This window comes from Macaca thibetana, chromosome 2 (genome assembly GCF_024542745.1).
Source record: "Macaca thibetana thibetana isolate TM-01 chromosome 2, ASM2454274v1, whole genome shotgun sequence".
NCBI lineage: Eukaryota > Metazoa > Chordata > Mammalia > Primates > Cercopithecidae > Macaca > Macaca thibetana.
In genome coordinates, this window is record NC_065579.1 from 103871032 (window position 1) to 103897339 (window position 26308).

General features: G+C 48.2%; 1 protein-coding gene across 2 annotated transcripts in view; it reads left to right on the forward strand.

Moving 5' to 3' along the window:
* Positions 1 to 932: 932 nt before the first annotated feature.
* BSN (bassoon presynaptic cytomatrix protein) overlaps positions 933 to 26308 on the forward strand; it is a 115972-nt gene continuing 90596 nt past the window's right edge. For both annotated transcript variants that reach the window (XM_050780596.1, XM_050780597.1), the window contains exon 1: positions 933 to 1168. In XM_050780596.1, coding sequence (XP_050636553.1) covers positions 933 to 1168 — 236 coding nt within the window. The remainder of the gene's footprint in view (positions 1169 to 26308) is intronic.

Sequence of the window (26308 nt, forward strand, 5' to 3'; positions counted from 1 at the left end):
TCGGAAAGCTCTCAGGATAATGCAGAGGCAACATTATCCTGAGAGACAGTCCTGGGATCCACAGCTCCAGGCCTGAGAACCATAAACTCCTCTTCTCCATTCCCCAAGGTCACTCTCCCAGGGCTGACTGAGGTGGCCTCCCAGCTGGCTTCACGCAGCCCTGTCACACCCTCCATCTGTGCCCGGGGCACTTCCTGAGACTCCAGTTCCTCAGTGTGAATCCCAGATGGTTCCCATCACCATCTGGATAAAGGTTCCACTCCCTAGCTGGCCTTAGAGACCCTCACAATCCGGCCCGACCACCAAGCACCCTCCCTCTCCTTCCCTCTACGACTTCGCATCTCTGAACACACTTGTTCCTCTGCCTTCCCAACTCCTATGCATCCTTTGAGCCATCCTTGGGCCCCTCTCCTCTCCGAGGCCTGTCGTCACGACGTCTGCCCGCTGTGGCACTCCAGTTACCCGGAGGAGAGTTGCTACTCTCGAGTTCACCGAGGCGGAAAGCGCCCCCGGCTCCAAAGCAGGGATCAGCGCGACGACCCCGAGGCCGCTTCTAGTGGCAGGTGCCCCTCCTCACAGGGCCCTCGCAGCGATCCCGCCGGGCCCCGCCCGGCTCCTTCTCAGCACGCGACAGCCGCGTGGGTCCTGGACAGCGCATGCGCAGGCGCCGGCGGCCGTTTTCCAGCGACCCCGAGGCTGGCGCGTGGACACACGTCCTAGCGGGCTGGCGGGAGCGCGCACAGGGGGGAGGGGGCGTATGCAGGGACGGGGGCCGCGAGACGCGCATGCGCAGCGGCAGGCGGCGGCGCGAGCCGAGCTGGGAGATGGCGGCGGCGGCGGCGGCGGCGGCGGCGCCGAGAGTGTGAGCACTGCCAGGCAGCCGCCGGCCCGGGCGCAGCGCGACCCCGACCCCGCCCGCCCGCCTGCCCGCCATGGGCAACGAGGCCAGCCTGGAGGGCGGCGCTGGCGACGGGCCGCTGCCGCCCGGAGGCGCCGGCCCCGGCCCCGGTCCCGGCCCCGGCCCCGGCCCCAGCCCCGGCGCAGGAAAACCTCCTTCAGCACCGGCCGGCGGCGGACAGCTCCCCGCGGCTGGAGCAGCGCGGTCGACCGCTGTACCACCGGTCCCTGGCCCCGGCCCCGGCCCCGGCCCCGGCCCTGGCCCGGGCAGGTAAGCGCGTGTCTCGGCGCCCGGGGGGCGGTGAGCTGCAGCCTGAGGCCGGGGCCCGGGCCCAGGATCCCGCGATCTAGTGTGGACAGCGAGGTTCGACGTCCGGCCGCACTTTGAACCCTGCCGGACTGGTGTGAACTGGGTGGTCGCGGGAAGCGGCCCTTCCTTTCCAGCTGCCCCGCTTTGGCGTGGCAGGATGACGAGCGCAGGGTCAGTCGGGGCCTGCAGACCGTGACTCCGTCACGAACCCCAAATTCGTTTCTCCCCAACGCTCGGGCCTGACCGCTCAGGAGGGGCTTATGTAACCTTAGCCTGGTCCCTCCGCACAGGGGAGCAATGGGATGGAAAACTTCCTCCCTGTCTGCTGGTGTCTGCATGTGTCCATTGTGCTGGGCCGAGGAAAGAGCACAATGGGAGTGGCTGTCAGGGAAGATAAGTGTCACTGCGAGGAACAGAGAGATGAAAATAGTTGAACCATGAACTTGGTCTTGGGCTTTCCTTGGGCATTTAGTGGCTGTAATCACCTTTGGGGGAAAGGAAAATTGCCCACTGGACATCAAGAGGTGCTTATTTAGGCCCAACAATACTAATAGGATCATGTGCTTTCACCAAGGTTTAGGGAAACATTTTGGGGTGAAGCAAAAATGCTATTGAGTCATCCAGCACCAGATATGTTCTTGTTACCTTATGATTTAGATCAAACCAGTGGAAAAGCTGAAAGCCACACAGAATGCTTTAAACAGAACATATCTGATTAAATACTGTGAAACCAGTTTGTTTTAAATGTATGCCAACCCAGGTCCTGCAAAAACAGTCAAGTGGCAGTGAAGGCTGTAAGGGAATGCCAATATATAATAAGTTGTAGACTGAAAACTCAGGAAAACTACTAAGAGATGACAGGATAAAATGGAAGGCATTATCTTTGCACCAAATAGGCTTGGGGAGTAGCAAAACCCCCAGGGGGTGGGAGGGAGGTGCTTCCAGTTCCATGTGAGTCTGCTGATATACGTTGCCCTGGCTTTTCTGTGTGGGAGCACATAAACTGTGAGAATGCATAATTTTTTATTCTTTGGCTGCCCGACTGTATCTCTTGTGTGTTTATTTCCTCAGAAGTCATTTCTTAGACAACAAACAGTAATGAAAAGCTCTTAAGTAGCTTGAAACCTGCGGCAGACAGGTCAGCCTGTGAGCATCCTTTTTAGAGGTGGGATTTGTCCATTTTACACTAGCTATAATAGTAATGCAGTTGGATAGCACACAGCTCTTAGCACTGCAAACACTGTCCATTTTGCTGCGTGTTGAGTTGCTGTTTGGGTTTTAGCTTGACGGAGGCTCACCCAGGCTTTAGTGTTCTTCTTCTAAGGGAAAGCTTCTGTAGCTGAATGGAAAAACACCTTGTTGTTGAGAGTTCCCTGTATGGGGAATTTGTCATTTCTCTTCTGATAACCAAACAGGCTGCTCTGCTTGTAGTTTATCAGATGTTGCAGAGCCAATCATACAAAATTCTGGAAAGACCTGGGCAGCTCAGAGGGACTGTAAGGAGGCTGATGTCTATTGCTCATATGCCTTTTTAGTGTTTCATTTCTACTTCATCTGTACATTCTGCTGCAGGGCAGACCCATGAACCGCTGTGGGTGAGGGGAACCACGGACTCTTGCTGGATTTAGTAGTCATACAATATCTTACCTGGCTGTGGGCAAGGCTCATACCTGGGCCTGTGGTGCTGAGGTCCTGCGACTATCAGGCTCAGGAAGTGAGAACCAGAGACCATTAGGAGGTGGGATTTACTCCTCCAGCTGATATTCAGCTTATCATAGCACCTCAGCTGAGCAGCACCTCCATGGCTTATCTCTCCTTCAGTATCACAATGGCTTCTACTTCCTCTCACTAGAGCGTCTCAGGTACCTGATGCCAAATTTAGCATGTTCTCTTCTAAGATGCTACTGAACAGATTGGCCCATTGATGAGGAAAAAGCCCTGTAGATGTGCTTCTGGGCATTCAGGAAAGAGCATTAGCACAGAGACATATTTGCTTTCAGTAAGATTTTGAGTTTTGGGGCAGTCAGAAACCTCATAGAGGTGGGTAGAGGGCCAGGAAAAAGGGAGATGATTCTGGGGGAGTTAAATCCTATTGCCGTATTACCTTGTCATCCCAGGCTGAATTAGTCTTTTCATCCTCATACTGAGCTGACTTGGACTCTGTGAGGAGGTGGCTCCAGCATTTGCCACTGAAAAGCCTGACTTGAATCCCATGAGTAGCAGTGCTGCCACACCCATAGTGCTGCCTCTTAGCCTGTTGGGATGATGTGGAGCTTTGGGCATTAGAGAATCCCTCAAGGAAGGTCTCTCTGTTTCTGGTGTCAAGGTGGCCATGTACAATTATATAATCTGTGTCTTTTCCAAGGAGTGCTGGTTTGGGAGAAAGCTGAACTCTATCCCAGGCTCCACTTTCCAAGCTGTGTGCCCTGGTGTAGGCTGCATCCTCTTAAAGGAAGGGGCATCATTCACTCATTAATTCATTTACTTATTTATGGAGATATGCCTAATGTACAGTGGAACGCACATATTGATGGGATTTTGTTTATACATACACTCATGGCACACTACCAGATCAAGACAGAACTTTATCGGTACCTCAGAAAGTACTTTTTAAAATAATTGCATGAAGGAGCCATGTAGACCAGTGGCAGCCTATCTAGTTCACACCAGCTCTGCGGACTTGCACATGTTTTGTTGTTTGCAAATTGATATCTAGTCCATCAGCTAAGGTGTATTTGTCAGCTATCAAGAGCTATCAAGCACAGTTATTGGCTTTGTGGTGGGTATGGAAAGTATATATAGAGCTTCCCTGTCCTCCAGCAACTCACAGACTGGTTGGTCAGATAGCTCTTGAAGAGCCAAATCATGGAAGAACCCTAAGAGAGACACTGTGGGCAGCTCAGTGTCTGAGAAATGTCAAATAGGCAGTGCTTATAGGGTTGTTAATTGGGAAGAGTGGAGAGGCAGAGCTAGGCTTTAGGAGAAGTAGAGATGTAAGGCTGGAAAAGTGACTGGGTTAGGAGAGGTAGAGATAGAGAGAAATGGCATAAAGAATGTGATCTACACAGGCAGGGACAGTGACCAGAGAATGAGGCTGAGGTGGGGGAAAGCCAGGGCAAAGCCAAGAGAGGCCCTTCTCCCTCACTGCCCATCAGAATGCCAAATCAATGCCAAAGTCGCCTCTACTCACTTCTGGCCCATATGTTAAGGAGACAGACACCCTAAGCCAAAGGCAGCTAGGCACAGAGAACCTTGTTGTTTACTGGAAGGTGGGCAAGGCTGCTCTGAGAACCATACCCAGAATTCCTTTTTCAAAATGGATTTGTCAGGCATAGTATCTCTGGTCTGGGATTAGCCAGACTTGTTACATTTTATCAGCCAAGTCAGCCTCTAGAAAAATCTGACACTAACTTATGAAGATAAAATGAAAGGACATCATTGCCAGGTCTGGAAATAATGCTCCTTTGTCACTTAGAGATCTTCTTTGTCCCCAGTGGCTGGATCTCACAGAGGGTATGTCATGGAGTGTGACTTAAAGTAAACTTACATCTGAATGGTGATGATGTCAAAATTTTACCCAGAGGGCAACCATTTTTGCATTTCTCCATGGAAAGCAGGTTACTTTTGATAATACAGTTGCTCGCGGCATCATTAAGACTAATAAGGTGCTGTTGATTTAAAAAATGTAAAAATGTAATGGAGAGATTAGGAGGAGAAATACTATCTTTTGTTTGTTTGTTTGTTTTTTGTTTTTTTTTTTGAGACAGAGTCTTGCTCTGTCCCCCAGTCTGGAGTGCAGTGGTGTGATCTCGGGTCACTGCAACCTCCGCCTCCCGGGTTCAAGCGATTCTCCTGCCTCAGCCTCCTGAGTAGCTGGGATTATAGGCACCCACCACCATGCCCAGCTAATTTTTGTATTTTTAGTAGAGACAGGGTTTCACCACGTTGGCCAGGCTGGTCTCAAACGCCTGACTTCAGGTGATCTGTCTGCCTCAGCCTCCCAAAGTGCTGGGATTATAGGCATGAGCCACTGTGCCTGGCCGAGAAATGCTATCTTAAAAATTTTTTTTTATTATGGAAAATTTCAAGCATACATGAAAGCAGTGGAAATAGTCTAGTGAACTTCTCTGTTTCCATTGCTTAGCCACTGCCATCATCAACTTATGGCCAATTGAGTTTAATTTATCTCTCTCACATCCTACCCCCTACAAAAGCAAATTCCAGACATCCCAAAATTTCACCATCAGTATTTCAGTTTGTATTCCCAAGAAATAAGGGCTTTGCATGAACCTAACCACAGCACCACAGCCACATCTAAATAGGATAATGATCTCTTCTTAAACTCAGCAAATATTCAGTCAGGATTCCATTTTTCTGATTGTCTTATGATTTACTTTTACAATTGATTTGAATTGTGATCTAAACAGGGTCTACACATTGAATTTGTCTGATGCATCTCTCTAGTTTCTTTATGCATTTTCTCTCCTTTTTTCTCCTTGCTGTTTATTATTAGAGAACTGTGTCATTTGTCCTGTGGTTTCTCATATTCAGAATTATGCTGATTGCATCCCTGTGGTGTCATTTAAGATGTTCCTCTGTCCCATAGTTTTCTTGTATACTGGGAATTCTATCTAGAAGCTAATCAGATTCAGATTTTATTCTTTTGGTCAAGAAAGTCTAGCTTTTAAAAAAATGGTTTCTTGAAGGCTTCAGACATGGAGAGGCTGAGAGTTCACTGAAAGCAGAGCCAGGGTTTGGGCTAATTGGGAGCCAAAGAACAATGCAGTGGACTACTTTTCTGTTCCTTTTCTAAAACTCTCCTTCCTCTGAATCAGTTTGGTTCTCAGTTTAAGAAGCCTAAGCTTTCAGAGGAAAGCTTATTTTATTTTTATTTTTTTCCCAGAAAAGTCATGCCTTTCACCCCAGTTTGGGGGAGCCCTCCCTGCATATGTGAGTAGAAGGCTGCTGCTAGGATTTGGGGGCTTAATAAATCTTTCCCCTTATCACAGGTCCTGCATTTCTGAATTGGGCCCTTTCCTCTTGTTAGTTGTGGGGTGTGGAGGGCCAGACCTACTATGTGTGGGCTATGTGAGGGGAACCTGCTGCTGGAGCCTGCGGGCCATGTGCAGTAAGTTGGGGCTAACTGTGAAGGTAGGTTGCAACACTGTAATAGCAGTTATAACTACCATTACTGAATGACTGCCTTATCACAGACATTCTGCTAGGCGTTATATTTCTTATTCCACCTGCTTGGCCTTTCAGCTTCTGCAGGCCTTGCCTGTCCTGGCTTTACTTACTGCCTGGGGACTAACTTTTTAAATGATAAAATGGTGGCTAAACCCTGCATGCCTACAGCAAGGGCTGACTGTCACTTTAGGACATGAAGCCTTCTGGGTAAGCTGGGACTTGGTGGACAATCTAACTGTGGGGGACTCCTGCTCAGTCCTTCCATTTGGTGCCAGGAGCATGTGATGCTGGTATTGATCCTGCATTTGTAGCACTTGTCCAAGCTCCTTTTCTGGAGGGACCTCTGCTATCTCCGTTCACTAGCATAGTGGTTGAAGCTGTGGAGTGAATTGGGACACTGGCCTGTGGGCTCCTGCCTGTGGTAGGGGTGATAGAATTTTGGTGTCTCATTCTCTGTGGTTCCTTCTGTACAGATTGGGCTTCTAGTGGGTGTCTGTTGTCCCCTGGCATTCTCTTGGCCCATTTGTCTTATACTTTAGGTTCTGGTCAGCTGTGCTGTGGGATGGGATACTCTCTGACTCATGTGTTGTGCCTTGGGTTCCCAGGCTGGCCACAGGGCTGCTCTGATCTCTCCTTCTTATTCGTCTTTACTGGCACATAGAGTTCTAAAGACAGCTTTGCTCTAGCAGAGACCTGGTGCCCCTACTTCTTTCTAACAAGAGGGTCACATGGAGGCACACTGGAAGCCTCCAGGGAACTCTAGATCACCCCAGGATCAGATCAAATCTTGAATGGCCTGGAAAGGCCTGGCTGCCCCTGAAGTGGGTGGGACTGCTGTCAGGGCCAAAGGTGAAGAAGAGATTTTCCCTGAGGGGAAATAGAAGGGATGGCTTTTGGGTCTTGGTCCCAAACACTGAAAAGATCCAAGAGCCTCAGCAGCAAGGATCACCCCATGCAGTCCTATTTGGGACTGCCCCCTGTATACAGAGGAGCCCGAGCTCTTCAATGCCACTGGCTTGTGTGGGGAGCCAAACCTCCCAAAGATGTTGGAAGAACCACTAAGGCATTTGGGTACTTGGAAGAAAGGGTAGGTGAGGAATTTCCTAATAGTTACACTGTTACATTTGTGTTTGCAGGCAGGTAACAAGGGTCACTCCCATTTAAAAAGTTTTTAAATTAATTATTTAAATTGACAAAAATTATATACTGTATATGTATTATATACAACTTGATGTTTTGAAATATGTACATATTATGACATATTATGGAATGGCTAAGTCAAGTGAATTAACATAGTCGTGACTTAACATACTTACCATTTTTGTGGTGAGAATGCTTAAAATCTATTAGCAGTGATTTACAAGAATGTAATACATTGGTGTTAGCTATAGTCACCATGTTGTACAGTAGATCTCTTGTGTTTTTTTTTTTTTGAGACAAAGTCTCATTCTGTCACCCAGGCTGGACTGCAGTGGTGTGATCTGGGCTCACTGCAACCTCTGCCTCTTGGGATCAAGTGATTCTCATGTCTCAGCCTCCTGAATAGCTGGGATTACAGGTGTGTGCCACCATGCCTGTCTAATTTTTGCATTTTTAGTAGAGACTGGGTTTCACCATGTTAACCAGGCTGGTCTTGAACTCCTGGCCTCAAGTTATCCATCTGCCTCAGCCTCCCAAAGTGTTGAGATTGCAGACATGAGCCAGCCAGCATGCCCGGCCTTGATCTCTTGAATTTATTCCTCCTATCTAACTGAAATATCTCTTCAACCTTCCCGTATGCCTCCTACCCTGTCACCTACACTTTTTTGTGTATGGGAGTGGTTGTGGGGATTTTTACAGTTAGATTCTACATAGAAGTAGAACAATTTTAAAGTAAAATTTTATCCATGTATTCAGGAAACTCTGCTGAACATCTTTTGGATACCTATCCCTGGGTGAAGCGTGAGGAATAAAAGAAGGAGCACAAAATAGGCTCTGCCCTAAAGGGGCCCATGGTGTGGGGAGAGAGAACTCTTGTCCAGATCTTTAGCCTCAACTTCTTCTTCGTTAAATTAGAGATTGCTCCTGCCTTCTCTTTGTCTCACAGAGGTAAAAGAAATGAGAGTATGATTAAAAGGGGTTGCATTATTTCATGTTCTAAAATAGTAGAGCATATATTTGTATGGTATTTTACAGCTTACAAAACACATTCATAACATTCACTTATTCTGTTGGGAAGCTCCAAAGGCCTAAGAGGAGTGATGTAGAAGAACAGCCAGCTAGCTAGCAGACTTTAGCAAACCAAAATGCCGAATGCTGCGGAAAACTGTGTGACTTCCCTGCCTCCTCCTCTGTGAAGATGGGAGATTTAGCAAGATGATGGGAATGGCTTTGAGGAGTGGGAAAGGGTCAGAAAGTAGGACATTTGACTAAAGGGCAGGGTAGGATGATGTGGAGGAAGAAGAATAGTGGAAGCATGCTGGCTGGGGGTTAGAAATTCGGTTTTTTGTTTTTTTTTTTTTGAGATGGAGTCTCGCTCTGTCGCCCAGGCTGGAGTGCAGTGGCCAGATCTCAGCTCACTGCAAGCTCTGCCTCCCGGGTTTACGCTATTCTCCTGCCTCAGCCTCCCGAGTAGCTGGGACTATAGGCGCCCGCCACCTCGCCTGGCTAGTTTTTTGTATTTGTTAGTAGAGAGGGAGTTTCACCGTGTTAGCCAGGATGGTCTCGATCTCTTAGCCTCATGATCCACCCGTCTCGGCCTCCCAAAGTGCTGGGATTACAGGCTTGAGCCACCGCGCCCAGCCAGAAATTCAGTTTTAATCAATCATGACGTTGCCCAAACTTGGCTATGCACATTGGATATGTCCTTGTTTTTTTCATCTGTAAAATGAGAGATTTAACTAGATGATCTCCATAGTCTCTTCCAGCCCCGATGGCTGATTTCTGTGAAATGTGTAAAAAGGAAGGGTTATGCTTCCCAGTGTTCTTCAGCCCCACTGAGCATAGAAAACAAGGTCTAAATCAAAAGTACCTTCTGTACTTTTTAATTTACTTTGTAGCAGTTCTAAATGAAGAGGCTTGCCCTTCCATTGTGCGGCAGCGATTCTTCAGAATGAACAAGATGACTGCACATTCAAACCTGGAGCCAGGGGAGGGGCTGGCTGGCAGCCTGCCTCTGGGTTGCTTCTGGTAGGCAGGGGCTCTCGAAAAGCTGATGGCCTCCTTGTGCTGGGTTGGCTGGCCAGCCATCAAGGCTCCTACCCAGACCTGCAGAGCCTGCTGCAGGCTCCCTGTTCCCAGCTGTGCTCGGCTGCTTATCTCCTGAGTGTTGTTCCACCCACTTTCTACAGGTGCTCTAGCAGCAGCCAGTGGGCCATGATTTCCAGGGGAACTGGGGTTGGCAAATGCTTTGTGATGGGGAAGGATGGGGCATGGGAAGGGCTAGCCTGAAAGAGACTTTAGATCTGCAGACTCCAGTTTGAGCAGACTCCTTCTGTAGAATGAAGAGATAGATGTGGTGCACTCTGCAGCTTCTGCAGCTGTATGGGTTCTGTGGGCTCAGGCCAGCTCTCCAATGTCAAAGTCCAGTATGTGAGGCTGCTTCCTTCGGAAGTGTGGTTTGGCTTCAGCAGGTTATATGTTTGCTCTGATACCCTTTTATTTTGAGCATTGTATCCAACCCCCAACGAATGCCAGAATGTCTGCTGTCATACTCTGTATGGACTAGAGCTCTGCCTTGGTGTGAACACCCAAGATCAGCGGCCTTTGTTTCTTCTCAGGCAGATGATTCTATTGCTGGAGAATTCTTTTTTCCTGTTTGTCTGAAACAGGTTTCCTTACACCTCCTATCTGCTAGTCCTGGCTCTGCTCTCCAGCACCGCTGACTTATTTTTGCTCACAGGTTTAGCAGGCGCTCACTGTGCCTGCCATGTGCCAAGGCTGAGGACCCTGTGCTTACTTCCTCAGTCCTGATTTTCTTCTCTGGACTTCACTTCTCCAGCTCCTGTGGCTGCGATGGGACTCAGACCCTTGCCAGCCTGGACTGCCCTGCCCAAGGCTGTCAGTGTCCTCAAAGACACAGAGAGGACTTAGAGAACAGGACCCAGGGCTCAGCATGTCACTTGGTCTATGAGTGACATAGTCTGAAGGACGTGGGGCCTTCCCTCTCACAGCATGAGAACACCCTTCCTACACCTTTATGAGAGCTTTTGGGAAGCTACTCCCACACTTATCCAGCCTCATGCCGGGCATCTTCACACGAAGCCTTCCATCCTGGACTTACACAGCCCAAGTGTGAATCTGTGGAGGTCTGCATGAGTCTCTGCTGTTTTCTCTGGTTATACTTAGAGATCCTTTCCAACCTAGTGAGACTCTTTTGGAACCTGACTGTGTTCCATGAACTGGGGGTAATAACTAAGTCAATGTGCTTGTTTCAGGAACCATACTGTGAGAACTTCTCCCCTTCCTAGGGCCCTGTGAGCCTACTTTCTAAACCCCTGCATCTGACCTGGAGTGGGGTGGCCAGTGTTGGATGCTCAAGGCCAAGGCCTTGCCAGCTCAGGTTTGGAGTGATGATGGCTGAGTAGTGGGAGTAGCTGCCTGAGAGCACTCATAAATGTGTAGGAAGGGTGTTCTCATGCTGCAAGAGGAAGGCCCCTTGTCCTTCAGACTATGTCACTCATAGTTCAGGTGACATGACAGCTACGGTTGGATTGGACAGGCAACTACCCCTTGCACCCTAACCATGGCAGCCCCTGTGCTCTGCAGAGGAAGCCCTTGTGCAGATTTGTCCTTTCCTGGTCAGCTATGTTATGCTGGCCTCTCTTTGGGGTGCACTGGCCTTTGGCTCTATAGGGTAGGTATCTCCAGGAGCAGCAAGTGCTCTGCAGATGAAAATTTCAAACACACATAAAAGGAGAAAGGTTAAAAAAAAAAAAGAAGAAAAAAAGGAGAAAGGATGGTAGGCTGAAGTCCCTCCTGCAAACCTACCACCTAGCTTCAACAATTATTAGCATTTTGCCAACTTGTTTTATCTGTATTCCTCCACTTTTTTTTTTTTTTTTGAGACAGAGTCTTGCTCTGCTGCCTAGGCTAGAGTGCAGTGGCATGATCTCGGCTCACTGCAATTTCTGCCTCCCGGGTTCACGCCATTCTCCTGCCTCAGCCTCCCAAGTAGCTGGGACTACAGGCGCCTGCCATCACGCCAGCTAATTTTTTGTATTTTTAAGTAGAGACGGGGTTTCACCATTTTAGCCAGGATGGTCTCGATCTCCTGACCTTGTGATCCACCTGCCTCGGCCTCCCAAAGTGCTAGGATTACAGTGTGAGCCACCGCACTGGCCTTTTTTGGCTAGAGGATTTTCATTCAAAATAGAAATATATCATTTCACTCATAGTTTAGGATGTACTTCTAGTAGTTAGAGGGTGCTTTTCTATTTAATTCAATGGTATTATCACAACCAACAAAGTTAACTTTAATTTCTTACTATAACCCAATACCCAGTCCATGTTTAATTTTTCTTTATTGTTCCAAAAATGACATTTTATTTATTTATTTATTTATTTTATTTATTTATTTATTTATTTTTTGAGACAGAGTCTCGTTCTGTCGCCCAGGCTGGAGTGCAGTGGTGTGATCTCGGCTCACTGCAAGCTCTGCCTCCCAAGTTCACACCATTCTCCTGCCTCAGCCTCCCAAGTAGCTGGGACTACAGGCGCCTGCCACCAGGCCCGGCTAAGTTTTTGTATTTTTAGTAGAGACAGGGTTCCACTGTGTTAGCCAGGATGGTCTCGATCTCCTGACCTTGTGATCTGCCCACCTTGGCCTCCCAAAGTGCTGGGATTACAGGCGTGAGCCACCACGCCAGGCCCTACATTTTATTTTATTTATTTTTTTGAGACGGAGTCTCACCCTATTGCCTAGGCTAGAGTGCAGTGGTGCCATCTTGACTCACTGTAACCTCCACCTCTTGGGTTTAAGCAATTCTCCCTGCCTCAGCCTCCTGAGTAGCTGGGACTACAGGCGCACACCACCATGCCTGGCTAATTTTTGTATTTTTTAACTAGAGATGGGGTTTTGTCATGTTGGCCAGGCTGGTCTTGAACTACTGACCTCAGGTGATCTGCCCACCTCGGCCTCCCAAAGTGTTGGGATTACAGGCATGAGCCACTGTGCGTGGCCCCAAAAATGACATGTTGGTTTGTTCAAACAGTATCCAAACAAAGTCTACATATTGCATTTGGTTGATGTGTTCTCTAAGTTGCTAACAGTCTCCTTGCTCCTTTGTTTTCAAATGCCATTTATTTGGTGAAGACATCAGGACATTTATCCTAGACAACCTCTCACTTTGATTTTGGCTAAGCACATCCTCTTGAGGTTATTTTACTTGCTTCCTAGTGTCCCCATATTTCCTATAAACTGGTAGTTAGATCTAGATCAGAATAGATTCAATCTTTTTGGAAAGAACTCTTCATTGGTATTGTGTACTTCCTATTGCATCCCAGAAGGAGGCACTATGTCTGTCTCCTTGACCTGCTTTAGTGACGAAAAGATGGATCAGGCCTGGGTGCAATGGCTCATCCCTGTAATCTCAGCACTTTAGGAAGCTGGGACGGGTAGATTGCTTGAGCCCAGGAGTTTGAGACTAGCCTGGGCAACGTAGTGAGACCCCATCACTACAAAAAATACAAAAAAATTAGCCAGGCATGATGGCACATGTCTGTGGTCCCAGCTACTCGGGAGGCTGAGGTGGGAGGATCACTTGAAACTGGGAGGTCAAGACTGCAGTGAGCTGTAATCGTACCACTGCACTCCAGCCTGGGTGACAGAGTGAGACTGTGTTTCAGGAAAAAAAAAAAAAAGAAAAGAAAAAAAGATGGATTAGGAGATTCAGGTAGTATCAGTGATTAATCCATTATAAAGTCCTTATCAACTTTTTGCCTGATGAATTTGGCATTCACTAATGATCCTTAGCTAGATCCATTATTTAATAATAGGTTGCAAATTAGCTGAAATTCTTCTATAAAATTATCTGTCAACCTTTTTTTTTTTAATGCACCAAACATTTATTAAACATTGCAGTCAACAGCAGAAACACAAGAAGGAAAAAGACACAGTCCTACCCTCAAGATGCCCTCCAAACTGGGTTGAATCTCCATGCTTGATGCTCCTTTCAATGGATTGTTTTTAAATAATAATGTAGATATTTTTATTAACGATAATACTCATGAATGGTTTAAAACTTCCTTGTGGTTCCCTTTTCCCTTAGGTTATCCCTTTTCAGGGATATATAGTTCTCTGTTTTAGAGTTATTAGAAATGATTCTTCTCTGTGTGGTTATATGATTAAGAGGATATAAAATTAAGCTCTTTTTTTTCCAGTTTGTGTTTAATTTGTAAGGATTACTTTTTGATCAGTTTTCTGCTGTTACCATCATTCTGCACAATAAACCAGCCCAAACTCAGTAGCTTCAAATAGCAAATTTTTAATTCTCACTCATGCATCTGCATGCTGGCTAGAATTCACTGACCTAGGCTGGGCTCCAGGCTGCAGTTGGGTCCAGGTCAGATCCGTGTGTCTCTCATCTTCCCTGGACAGCAGCAGTCTAGCTGGGGCATGTTCTTCTTATGGTGATGAGAGACACACAAGAGGGTATGCCTAACCACACAGCACATTTCAAGCCTCTGATATTATAACACATCTGCTAACATTCCTTTAGTCAAGCAATTCATGGTTAAACCCAAGTCAAGGAGTTGTACTGCAGTTACTATGGCTGTGTAACACGTTACCCCAAAACTTAGTAGTGGAAAACAACCATTATTCTGGTCACAGATTCTGCAGGTCAGGAATTTGGGCAGGGCATAGTAGAATGGAGCTTGTTTCTGCTTCACAATGTCTGGACCTTCGGCTGGAAGACTTGAAGGCCAGAGATTAGAATCTTCTGAAGGCTCATCCTTATATGTTTGAGAGTTGATCCTGGCTGTTAGCTGGGAGCCCCAGGGCTTCTCCATATGATTTCTCCATATGGGCTAGTTTGGGCTGCCTCACAGCATGGCTGCTGAGTTCCAAGGGTGGGGAGAGGGCAAGGTCGGGGTTGGGAGACAGGTGGAAGACCATACTGACTTTTATGATTTAGTCTTAAAAGACATGCAGTGTCACTTCTGCCACATTCTATTCACTAACGCAGTCACAAGATCCTGCCTAGGTTTAAAAGGAGGGGACATGGACTCTGTAAGAACATGTGCGACTGGAAATCTTGCTGAGACCATTTTTGGAAAATACAGTCTGCCACAGCTGGAAAAAGTATATTCTGCCTCTAGTTGGAGGAACTGCAAAGACACATGGCAAAGAAGAGAAATCGATGGAAAGTAAGGAATTGAAAACAATGGCATATACCGTACTTTTTTTAAAATTTAATTTTTAAAAATTATATAAAGCTATCATATGATTCCAAATAAAACAAGGTATATTGAGAGAAGTCTAATTCCATCTTGTTCCCTCTACTTTATGCTCTCTGCCTTTCTGGTAAGAAACAATTTTTATCAGATTTTTCCCACTGTTTCTTTTTGCAAATTTAAGGGAAAAATATATTTGTTTACCTTTCTTTTTTATGTAAAAGGTAGCAGACTCTAAGTACTCTTCTGTACTTTGCTTTTTTCCATGTAATCAATCTTGAAGATCACCCTGTAGCAGAATATAGAAATTCTCCTGATTCCTTTTTGCATCTGCACTGTGCCTCACCATGTGGATGTGCCATGGTTTATCCATGGACATTGGGCTGTGTCCAGTCTTTTGCTCTTACAAAAAGAACCACAGTGAGGAATCTGGTAAATATGGCATTTTGTAATATTACCAGTGTGTCTGTGAGATAGTTTCCTAGAAGTAGGATTGCTGAAACAAAATGGTAAATGTATAAGTTGTTTTTCTCTGTGTTGCTAAGACTGAGGGCCAAGGGCAGAAGCAGTAGTATTCAGGCATGAGAGGATGATCATGGTAGGGTGTGGGGGGTTTGCAGGACAGGGAGGTGGGAAGGGGCTGAGTAGTAAGAGTGATGAAAAGTGCTCAACTTCTGAATATATTCTGGAAATTGAGCCAGAAGGTTTGCTGAAGGGTTGACTGTGAAGAGTTGAAGAGAGGAGTCAGGAGGAGCTCTGAGTTTTGGCCTGGGCATCTGGTGTACACAGGGAGGAGGAGGAATGGGCCTAGACCAGGATTTTGTTCTTGGACAAGTTGTTTTTTAGAGGCACCCAAGTGATATGTTAGGTAGGCAGCTGGGTATTCAAGTCTGGGCTGAAAAAATTAAGTAGCACTTCACCTGCAAATGCTTTCATATTAATGCCACCTGGTTCCTACAAGTACCCTGAAAAAGAGATATGGGAGAGGAGGAAATTGGGGCAATACTAGGGTTCTAAGAGAGTGAATCAAGTGCATTCAATTAAACAAATATTTACCTTATCAAATGAAATGTTGGAAATGAAAGCACTCAGCATGAGGCCTGCCATTAAGTGCCTACTAGTTGATGTCAGGTTCCATGCCCAGGGCTGAGGATAGGAAGATGAACAGGTAGATTATGCCCTTATTTCCTACCCTAGATCATGTTTGAGTTAAACTTTATTGAGGGTATAGTCCCTGACCTCTGGGATCTCTGACTCAGTGGGGGATGCTTGGAGGGCCCAGGGGCCTACTGTGGTCCATCCTCCTCATCTTCACAGACAGCTGCTAAAACAGAATATAGAATCTGAGGCTCAGACTGGAGAGTTCACTTGAAAGGCCTGGCTCATTCTATTGGCTCTAGAATCTGCAGCTAGCCAGAGATGAAGCTCAGGCCACCAGAGCCACATAGAATAGTCTCTGACTACAGGAAAAGTGTCAGTTTGATTCTTTAGCCCTCACTCCTGTTCAATAAACTTTATGTAGCCAGGTGGAGGGTGTTGGCCTTCAGCTGGAGTGACAGTCCTGTGGGACAGGCCCCCCTTGACAGATTTTGGGTATTGGGAAGAGGGCAGGAGGAAGGGAGTTTCAGGTCTGGGGCTGCTACTCTGGGGTTGTGATTTGCTGTTGGGCAGCTGAGCAGAGATACCATAATTTGACTTTGGGATGTATATTTCTCTGGACTTAGGGACCAGGATGCAGGCTGTAGCACATGAAGCTGGCTCGGAAGCCAGCAGACTGGAATAGGACTTTCTCAATGGCCAAGCACTCATCTCTGCTCCCTTCCTGTGCTGAAAGCACTTTTTGCAAATGATGGTACTTAGCACTGATTGCTTGGCAGTCTAAGATACACCACCTATAGAGCAGAGTCAGAGGGGTTTCCTGCCAGGGCACTTTTGGGGAGCTGTGATGCAGGCTAAGCCAGTGGAAGAAAGGGAGGAAGGGAGTAGACAGAACAGGGAGGCTTGATCTGGTGCTCCCAACAGACCAGGTTTGCCACACTGCTTCCCTCCACCCCATCCCTTCCTCCCCAGCTTTATTAGGGTGTGTGTTGGAGCCCACCCAAGGGTCCATGCTGTCATTAGTACTTTGCACCTACGTGGCCATTCTGTTGTTTACTTTGGTTTGAGCTGTGGAAACAGAGACTGAAGAGCAGCAGGCACCAGCCTCTCAGCTGTCCCTACTCAGGCCCCCATTTGGGAGTGAGGAGGCCTGGGAAGAGCATCCAAAGTTCCAGGGACAGATGCCAGAGCCACACAATCACCTCCTTTTCTAGATAGTAAATAACAAAGAAAAACCCCTACACTCCTGAGAGTTGAGTGAGGAAAGCAAACATGTTCTCCCTGTATTCAACTTAGCCAGAGAGCCTGGTGGGGACTCTTGGGGACAACACCTCCCGTTCCAATGCCAAGACCCTGGCTCACTCCTCTGAGCCTGCCTGGTAGTGCTAATAACTTGTTTTCAGAGGCAAGAGGAAAGAGGAAACTAGAAGTTTGCCTTTTTGGAAAGCATCCTGTGCTACCTGCAGTCCCACATGAACACTGACTCTAGGGCTCCCGGGCCTGTGAAATGGAGCAGAAGCAACCCCAGGAGTACCAGAGCTGAGCCTTCCAGCAAAGTCTGGCAGGGAACGTGGGCCTCAGTCACACTCCTTCAGCTTCCTTTTCCTTAGTCCCTACTCGTGACTCAGGAAAAAAACAAGAAGTTCAGATAGCGACATGCATTGCTTTTGAAAAGATAGTAACAGTACTTAGTAGTAACTCAGGAATTTTAAAAATACACTCCTCTTTTTTTTTTTAATTCTGTGTAGCTCTGGCCAATAGAGGGTTAAGATCACTGGTGGGATGGAAATACTAATTCCAGAGAGGTAGTGGGCATTTCCAAGCATCCCATAGCAAGTCAGGGGCAGGACAGGGAAGAGGAGCCTGGGTTTCCTAGCTCCAGCCTCTGCTTGGTGAATCTCCGTGGCTACTTTAGAATAAGAAAACTTTAGGCCGGGCGTGGTGGCTCAAGCCTGTAATCCCAGCACTTTGGGAGGCCGAGACGTGCGGATCACGAGGTCAGGAGATTGAGACCATCCTGGCTAACATGGTGAAACCCCGTCTCTACTAAAAGAATACAAAAAACTAGCCGGGCGAGGTGGTGGGCACCTGTAGTCCCAGCTACTTGGGAGGCTGAGGCAGGAGAATGGCGTGAACCCGGGAGGCGGAGCTTGCAGTGAGCCCAGATCGTGCCACTGCACTCCAGCCTGGGCGACAGAGTGAGACTCCATCTCAAAAAAAAAAAAAAAAAAAAAAAGAAGAAAACTTTCATGTGTACAGTGAAGGGTCAGGGCATCCAGTGGGTAAGAATGGCATACTTCCTGCTTCTGTTGCAGGGCACAGGCCTCTGGGTAGAGTAGACAGAGTAGACTGGGGTTGGGGAGTTGGGGATGGGCAGCTTCAAGTAGCTTTGGGGTATAAGGCTCCAGGGCCAGAAGAGCCCAGGTCTCATAGGAGGGAGTTTGGTGGCAAAGCCTCTGCCACAGTGAGACTACTTGGAACAGCCCACCTTGGTAGTGCACTCATTCTGAGCCAGGCCCCAGAGGCCTCAGGGTATAGTAGGGAATGAGGACAGAGATTGCTCATCCCTTTCTTCCTCCAACTGCCATGGACATGGGGAATAACTCTGTAAACAAGCCGACATGTTCTAGATGCATATGGAGCACACAGCCATCAGAAGTAAGACCCACACCATGTAAGTGATTCTGGTAAAGTGTACTGATTATTATTCGATGGCATGCCATGGGGGTGGGTTTAGGCATAAGGGATAGAGGCAGCACCACCAACTCCCCATATCCCAATAAATTAGCTTTTCCAGAGACCCTGCTTTATCCTCAGAGAAGGCTTTGCTCCCCAGAGCACACAGCATTTTGAGAATGTTGTTTCTTTGTCCATTCATTCAACAAGCATTTAGCCCCTGCTGTGTATCAGAATCTGCGCAGGCTCTGAGTTCACAGAGGAAACACAACAATCAAGCTAGTTGGATCCCACAGATTGTATGAGCACGGAGGGCTCAGCTAAAGCCACGTAGAGGAAGGGGCAGACTTCTCCACAGTTCTCACTGTGGGTCTCAGAGTGCTGATGTCCTGCCACCCTTGAGCAGGGTTTCTTTTGTGGCTGGGCAGGCCTGAGCTTCAGGTGATGGCTGCTCTGCCCCAACACAGGCGCGCTCACACACACACACACACACGTGCACACACCACACACCACATCCCACACTGATGCTGCTCCTAGGGCTTCAGGGATAACCTAATGGCCAGGTTCAGTGGATGCTCTCCTGTCTTTATCTGTGTAAACCTCTTTGTGGGGCTCAGATCCTTTTGACTACACTCTCCTAGAAATTCCCTTCTAGGTTTCTGTAGTGCCTCCTTGTTTACTTCTCAGTCTCCACTGTGGCACCACTTGCTCTGCCCGCCTAAGTCCCAGGACTCAGCCCTGAACCATCTCTGTTCTCCCTCTCACTGGCCGCCACACAGGGCTTCTGCTTGAGAGGTGCTGCATGCTGATGGTTCCAGACTGTCTTCAGCTCAGGTTCTCCAGTGCTCAGTGGACATCTCCATGTGGGCACCACCAGGCACCTCCCATGCAGAGTTCTATCACTTGCCCCCTTCGCTCCCCCTATTTCAGTATTTCAATACTGAAATAGCGTTGACCATTGGACTTGTAGAAGCTCTTTTCTTGGGAAAACTTTAGTCTATAATATGATGGAATTAATCTGACATAAAAGTTTTTTTTTTTTTTTTTTGAGACAGAGTCTCACTCTGTCGCCCAGGCTGGAGTACAGTGGCACAATCTCGGCTCACTGCAAGCTCCGCCTCCTGGGTTCACGCCATTCTCCTGCCTCAGCCTCCCGAGTAGCTGGGACTACAGGCGCCCGCCACCACACCCGGCTAATTTTTTGTATTTTTAGTAGAGACGGGGTTTCACCGTGTTAGCCAGGATGGTCTCGATCTCCTGACCTCGTGGTCCGCCCGCCTTGGCCTCCCAAAGTGCTGGGATTACAGGTGTGCGCCACCGCGCCCAGCCGACATAAAAACTTTTTGAGGACAAAAATCAATGATTTTGTTTATTGTCCATAAGAGATCTTAAAAAGTCTTTTGGGCCGGGCGCGGTGGCTCACGCCTGTAATCCCAGCACTTTGGGAGGCCAAGGCGGGCGGATCACAAGGTCAGGAGATCGAGACCACGGTGAAACCCCGTCTCTACTAAAAATTACAAAAAATTAGCCGGGCGCGGTTGTGGGCGCCTGTAGTCCCAGCTACTCGGGAGGCTGAGGCAGGAGAATGGCGTGAACCCGGGAGGCGGAGCTTGCAGTGAGCCGAGATCGCGCCACTGCACTCCAGCCTGGGCTGGGCGACAGAGCGAGACTCCGTCTCAAAAAAAAAAAAAAAAAAAAAAAAAAAAAAAGTCTTTTGGCCGGGCGCGGTGGCTCAAGCCTGTAATCCCAGCACTCTGGGAGGCCGAGACGGGCAGATCACGAGGTCAGGAGATCGAGACCATCCTGGCTAACATGGTGAAACCCCGTCTCTACTAAAAATACAAGAAAATTAGCCGGGCGAGGTGGCGGGCGCCTGTAGTCCCAGCTACTCGGGAGGCTGAGGCAGGAGAATGGCGTGAACCCGGGAGGCGGAGCTTGCAGTGAGCCGAGATCGCGCCACTGCACTCCAGCCTGGGGCACAGAGCAAGACTCCGTCTCAAAAAAAAAAAAAAAAAAAAAAAAAGGCTTTTGTTTGAGAATGGAACCTCTTCTCAGACCCAGGTTTGGGCTCCCTAGGGCCTCAAAGTCAGTGGGAGCAGCTGAGTAGGGTGTGGCTGATGGATCAAGGAACACGTTTAGAGGGAAATATCACAATCCAACTTGGACAGCCTCAGTTCAAAAGTGGGTGATATTTTAAGATCAAAGTGGTATCCTTTGGAACTCAAGGGTAGTTTGCAACCAGGTCTTGGATAAAGATGAGGAATCAGGGAAACCATCCCCTGTATCTACTTTCTTTCTTTCTTTTTGTTTTTTGAGATGGAGTCTCACTCTGTCACCCAAGCTGGAGTGCAATGGTGTGATCTCGGCTGACTGCAACCTCTGCCTCCCAGGTTCAAGCGATTCTCCTGCCTCAGCCTCCCGAGTAGTGGTTCAAGGGCTTCTCCTGCCTCAGCCTCCGGAGTAGCTGGGATTACAGGTGCCCACCACCATGCCTGGCTAAGTTTTATGTTTTTAGTAGAGACATAGTTTCACCATGTTGGCCAGGCTGGTCTTGAACTCCGACCTCTAGTGATCCACCCGCCTCGGTCTCCCAAAGTGCTGGGATTACAGGTGTGACCCACTGCGCCCAACCCCTACTTTCTTTCTTAATCTCCCTGCTTCTTCTTTCTCTTTCTGTAACCTGGCCATTTGGGCTTCTCCAGGCTGGTGGAATCTTGGCAACCCATGGCTCACATGCTCCTCTGCCTGCTCTCCTTTCTCTCCCGTTTTAGGTTTCCAGGGGGGCAATGTGGGCCAGGGACCAGCATCAGCTCTGAGCTGAAGTGCAGGTGGGGCTGCATCATACATGATCTGCACAGGACCTTCTGCAGATCTGGGGGGTGGTCCTAAAGGCAGCCTCTACAGTTGGGCAGGAGAGACAGAGATAAGAGATGAACTCGGGGGAAAATTCTGAAAGGTAAATTCATCTTTCTCACTCTCTTTCTCCTCTCCTCTCTCCCCCTCCTCTCTTAAGGCAAGACTAACCTCAGGGCCCTGTTCATTCTATTCTAGCCTGGCCCCCAAGGGTCTTGAGGCCTTCAGTCCCTGTTTGTCCACTGAGCCAGCTTCTCCAGTTTAGAGCTGTCCCTGCAGGGCTCATCTCAGTCTCTGCTTTCATAGATGATGGAATTGTGCTGCTCTTGCCAGTCCCTTTTTTTTCTTTTTTTTTTTGAGATGGAGTCTCGCTCTTTCACCCAGGCTGGAGTGCAGTGACGCGATCTCGGCTCACTGCAAGCTCCACCTCCTGGGATCACACCATTCTCCTGCCTCAGCCTACCGTGTAGCTGGGACTACAGGGGCCCGCCACCATGCCCGGCTAATTTTTTGTGTTTTTAGTAGAGATGGGGTTTCACCATGTTAGCCAGGATAGTCTCGATCTCCTGACCTCGTGATCCGCCTGCCTCGGCCCCCAAGGTGCTGGGATTACAGGCATGAGCCACCGCACCCAGCCACCTTGCATTTTCATGGGCTCCTCAGATCCCTCAGCTGTGTGTGCAGAAGAAAGGGGAAAGGCCGGTGAATAGGCAGCAGCCTCTGCCAAGTACCTCTTTTGGGGATGACTCTCAGGTATTCTGAGACTGGGGGAGGCCAAGTCTTAGAGTATCTCAGGGACCCAGGCTCGTGGAGACGTCTCCACTCTATCTTTCCTAGGCGCTATGCTAGGGTCTCGGATGTAGTGGTGCGCAAAGCTGAAAATGCAGCCCTATTCTTAAGGAGATAAGGGCCTAATGGGAGAGACTAACTTTAATCACATACAAATCAAAATCAAAATGCTATTGAAGGAGTAGGACCAGAAGCCATGAGAACTCATGCCCAGAGGCAGTGATGCCAGGTGAAGACATGTGTGTGGCATGTGTCTGAGGGGTGAATAGGAATCAAGGAAATAGGTAGGTGGGGAGAAAAGGAGGTCAATCCTTTTAGGCAGGTGGAACCACATGTGCAAAGGCCCTGAGGCTCATGATTAAAGAAACAGGACATGACTTTTCAGTGGAAGATGGACCAGAAAGATGGAGGGGAGCAAAGGGACATGTTCTGGCAATGGTACACACAGCCTACTTCTAGCCAGGACATCCTCCTGCTATGATTGCTGGGGCTGGTTGTTCTGCCTCTCCTGTCCCCTTTAATTCCTCCCCAGCTTTTTCCTCTGGGCTCCAACAGGAGCTGACTGCCCCTCCCTGCTTTGGGGCTATTTGTCCAGCTAGTTGCTCCTGCCACTATGGGAGGACACCAAAATAGTTGTTGCCCCCCTGAGGAGAGGTAGAGAGGTAGCAGCAGTACTTTCTCTCTGTTTTTTTTTTTTTTTTTTTTTTTTTTTTTTGAGACAGAATTTCGCTCTTGTTGCCCAGGCTGGAGTGCAATGGCACAATCTTGGCTCACCGCAACTTCTGCCTCCTGGGTTCAAGCGATTCTCCTGCCTCAGCCTCCTGAGTAGCTGGTATTACAGTCATGTGCCACCATACCCAGATAATTTTGTATTTTTAGTAGAAACAGGGTTTCTCCATGTTGGTCAGGCTGGTCTCGAACTCCTGACCTCAGGTGATCCACCTGCCTCGGCCTCCCAAAGTGCTGGGATTACAGGTGTGAGCCACTGCTCCCGGCCTCTCTGTTTTTGAGATGGAGTCTTGCTGCATTGCCCAGGCTGGAGTGCAGTGGTGCAATCATGGCCCATTGCAGCCTCAACCTCCCGGGCTCAAATGGTCCTCCCATCTCAGCCTCCTGGGTTGCTGGGACTAGTGGTGTGCATCACCACGTCTGGCTAATTTTTGTATTTTTTTTTTTTTGTAGAGACAGGGTTTAGCCATGTTGCCCAGGCTGGTCTTGAACTCCTGGGCTAAAGTGATCTGCCTGCCTCAGCCTCCCAAAGTGTTGGGATTATAGGCATGAGCCACTGTGCCCAGCCAACAGTACTTTTAAAAACATGTTTTTGGATGCATAGTGCCCATCCTCTCAGATTCTTTCTTCCCAGAGTCCTGCTTCAGGGGCCCCTTCTTTTGTTCTGGGACCATGAGTGTGCTTGATTGCTGTTTTCTACCCTGGAGTCCCCAACTTCCTTTGCTCCCCAGCCAGGTCCTTGTTGCTGGTCCCATTCTGTTTTCTATAAGTATACCTTCACCATGACATGGAGCCTCTGCCTGTGGCTGTGGCCTTAGTCCATGTCTTCATCTGTTCTTGTTGCTATAACAAAATGCCTGAGACTGGGTAATTTATAAAGAACAGAAATTTATTTTCTCATCATTTTGGATGCTAGAAGCCCCAGATCAAGGCACTAGCAGGTTCAGTGTCAGGTGAAGGTCAGGTCTCTGCTTCAAAGATGGCACCTTATTGCTGCAATCTCTGGAGGGGGCGAATGTTGTGTCCTCACTTGGCAGGAGGGACAGAGGGCAAAGAAGAGCCTAGCTAGTTCTCTCCACCTCTTTTATAAGGTTACTAATCCTATCCATGATGGCTCTGCTCTCATGACTTAATCATCTCTGAAAGGCCCCACCTCCTAATACTATCACTTTGGAGTTTGAGTTCCAACATAAATTTTGGAGGAGACAAACATTTAAACCATAGCAGTCCAAAAACTTGGGACTGGGAGTGGGTGCAAGGAAAAGCTTGCTCCCTCCTTGTCTCATAGCAAAGCAGTGCTGAGAGGCTATCAGTAGCTACTGGGGCTCACTCACCAGGCTTCTCAAGGGCAAGAACTCCGTGTTACCCATCAGGAAACACTGGGGAGGAATGGAGCTCAGGGTCACCATAGCAAATTGTGGCCTCACTGTGGAGAAGCCTTGGCAGTGGGTGAACCCAGGTGTTTCTCCTGGAGTTGGAGGCTTGGTCTGTTTCATCTAAGGTTACTGCCCACTTCCCCTCTCTAAGCAGGTGTACAGCAAGGGCAGTAGCCCTCATTAGCTATACCAGCCTGTCACAGGGTTCATAGGGAAGCCTTTGTTGCCAGTTTAGTCAAAAGACAAACCTCTTGAAACCCCAACAGCACAAGCTACACCTTTAGGAAGCCAAGACCAGACCTGCACACAGATGTAACAGGGACCCCCAGGGCTGACTCCATTGGTCTGCTGAGTTCATGAAGAAGAGACGTGGAGGGAAGAGACAGGAAGTGCATTGCAGGGGTGGGGACAGGAAAGCCTGCACATAGTAGCTTTTTTCAGGTGATTATGACACCGTTGACCACAGTTGGAGTGCAATGGCGTGGTCTCGGCTCACTGCAACCTCCTCCTCCTGGGTTCAAGTGAGTCTCCTGCCTCAGCCTCTCTAGTAACTGGGATTACAGGCACCTGCCACCACACCTGGCTAATTTTTGTGTTTTTCGTAGAGGTGGGGTTTCTTTTTTCTTTTTTCTTTTTTTTTTGTGAGACAGAGTCTCACTCTGTCACCCAGGCTGTAGTGCAGTGGCACAATCTTGGCTCACTGCAACCTCCGCCTCCTGCGTTCAAGCGATTCTTTTGCCCCAGCGAGTAGCTGGGACTACAGGCGTGTGCCACCATGCTCAGCTAATTTTTTTTTTTCTTTTTTCTTTTTTTTTTTTTGAGACGGAGTCTGGCTCTGTCGCCCGGGCTGGAGTGCAGTGGCCGGATCTCAGCTCACTGCAAGCTCCGCCCCCCGGGTTTACGCCATTCTCCTGCCTCAGCCTCCCGAGTAGCTGGGACTACAGGCGCCCGCCGCCTCGCCCAGCTAGTTTTTTGTATTTTTTAGTAGAGACGGGGTTTCACCGTGTTCGCCAGGATGGTCTCGATCTCCTGACCTCGTGATCCGCCCGTCTCGGCCTCCCAAAGTGCTGGGATTACAGGCTTGAGCCACCGCGCCCGGCCTTTTTTTTTCTTTTTAAGTAGAGATGGGGTTTCACTATGTTGGCTAGACTGGTCTTGAACTCCTGACCTCAAGTGATCTGCCCGCCTTGGCCTCCCAAAGTGCTGGGATTACAGGCATGAGCCACCGTACCCAGCTGGGGTCCCTTTTTTATATTACTGTTCTGAGTTCTGATATGTCCAGTACTTTTTAGTTTTGACTATGTTGATGAGATTCTTCTGGAATTTTTTCTTTTGGCTTAAAATTAGAAAAAAAATTATACAAGTTAGGCTGGATGTGTAATGCCAGCACTTTGGGAGGCCAAGGCAGGCATATCACTTGAGGTCGGGCATGAGTTGCCAAAGACCAGCCTGGGCAAAATGGCAAAATCCCATCTCTACTAAAAATACAAAAATTAGCCAGGCATGGTGGTGGATGCCTGTGATCCCAGCTACTAGGGAGGCTGAGGCAGGAGAATCACTTGAACCTGGGAGACAGAGGTTGCAGTGACCCGAGATCGCACCACTGCACTCCAACCTGGGCAAGAGAATGAGACTCTGTTTCAAAAAAAAAAAAAAATTATACAAGTAAGACACAAACACATTCTTGGAGTAATATTCAAACAATTCAGTCATATATTGAAGTACAACATCTACTGCCCTTTTTTTCTAGTGCAGTCCATCTCCACCTGGGGTCAACTTCCACTGCCCCATCCTTTTCCAGCATTATTACTTTTCTGTGCATATTTCTAGGATCTTTTTAGAGGATTCTAGGATCTTTTTAGAAGATCCTAGAAATATGCATTTATATCTGTGAACCTATTGTGAATATACACACTCATACTTTTTTGAAGAAATGAGATCATTCTAAATGCATTGCTTTGCACCTTGCTTTTTTCACTGAACAATATGGGAGATACTTCTCCCCACCCTCCCACTTTTC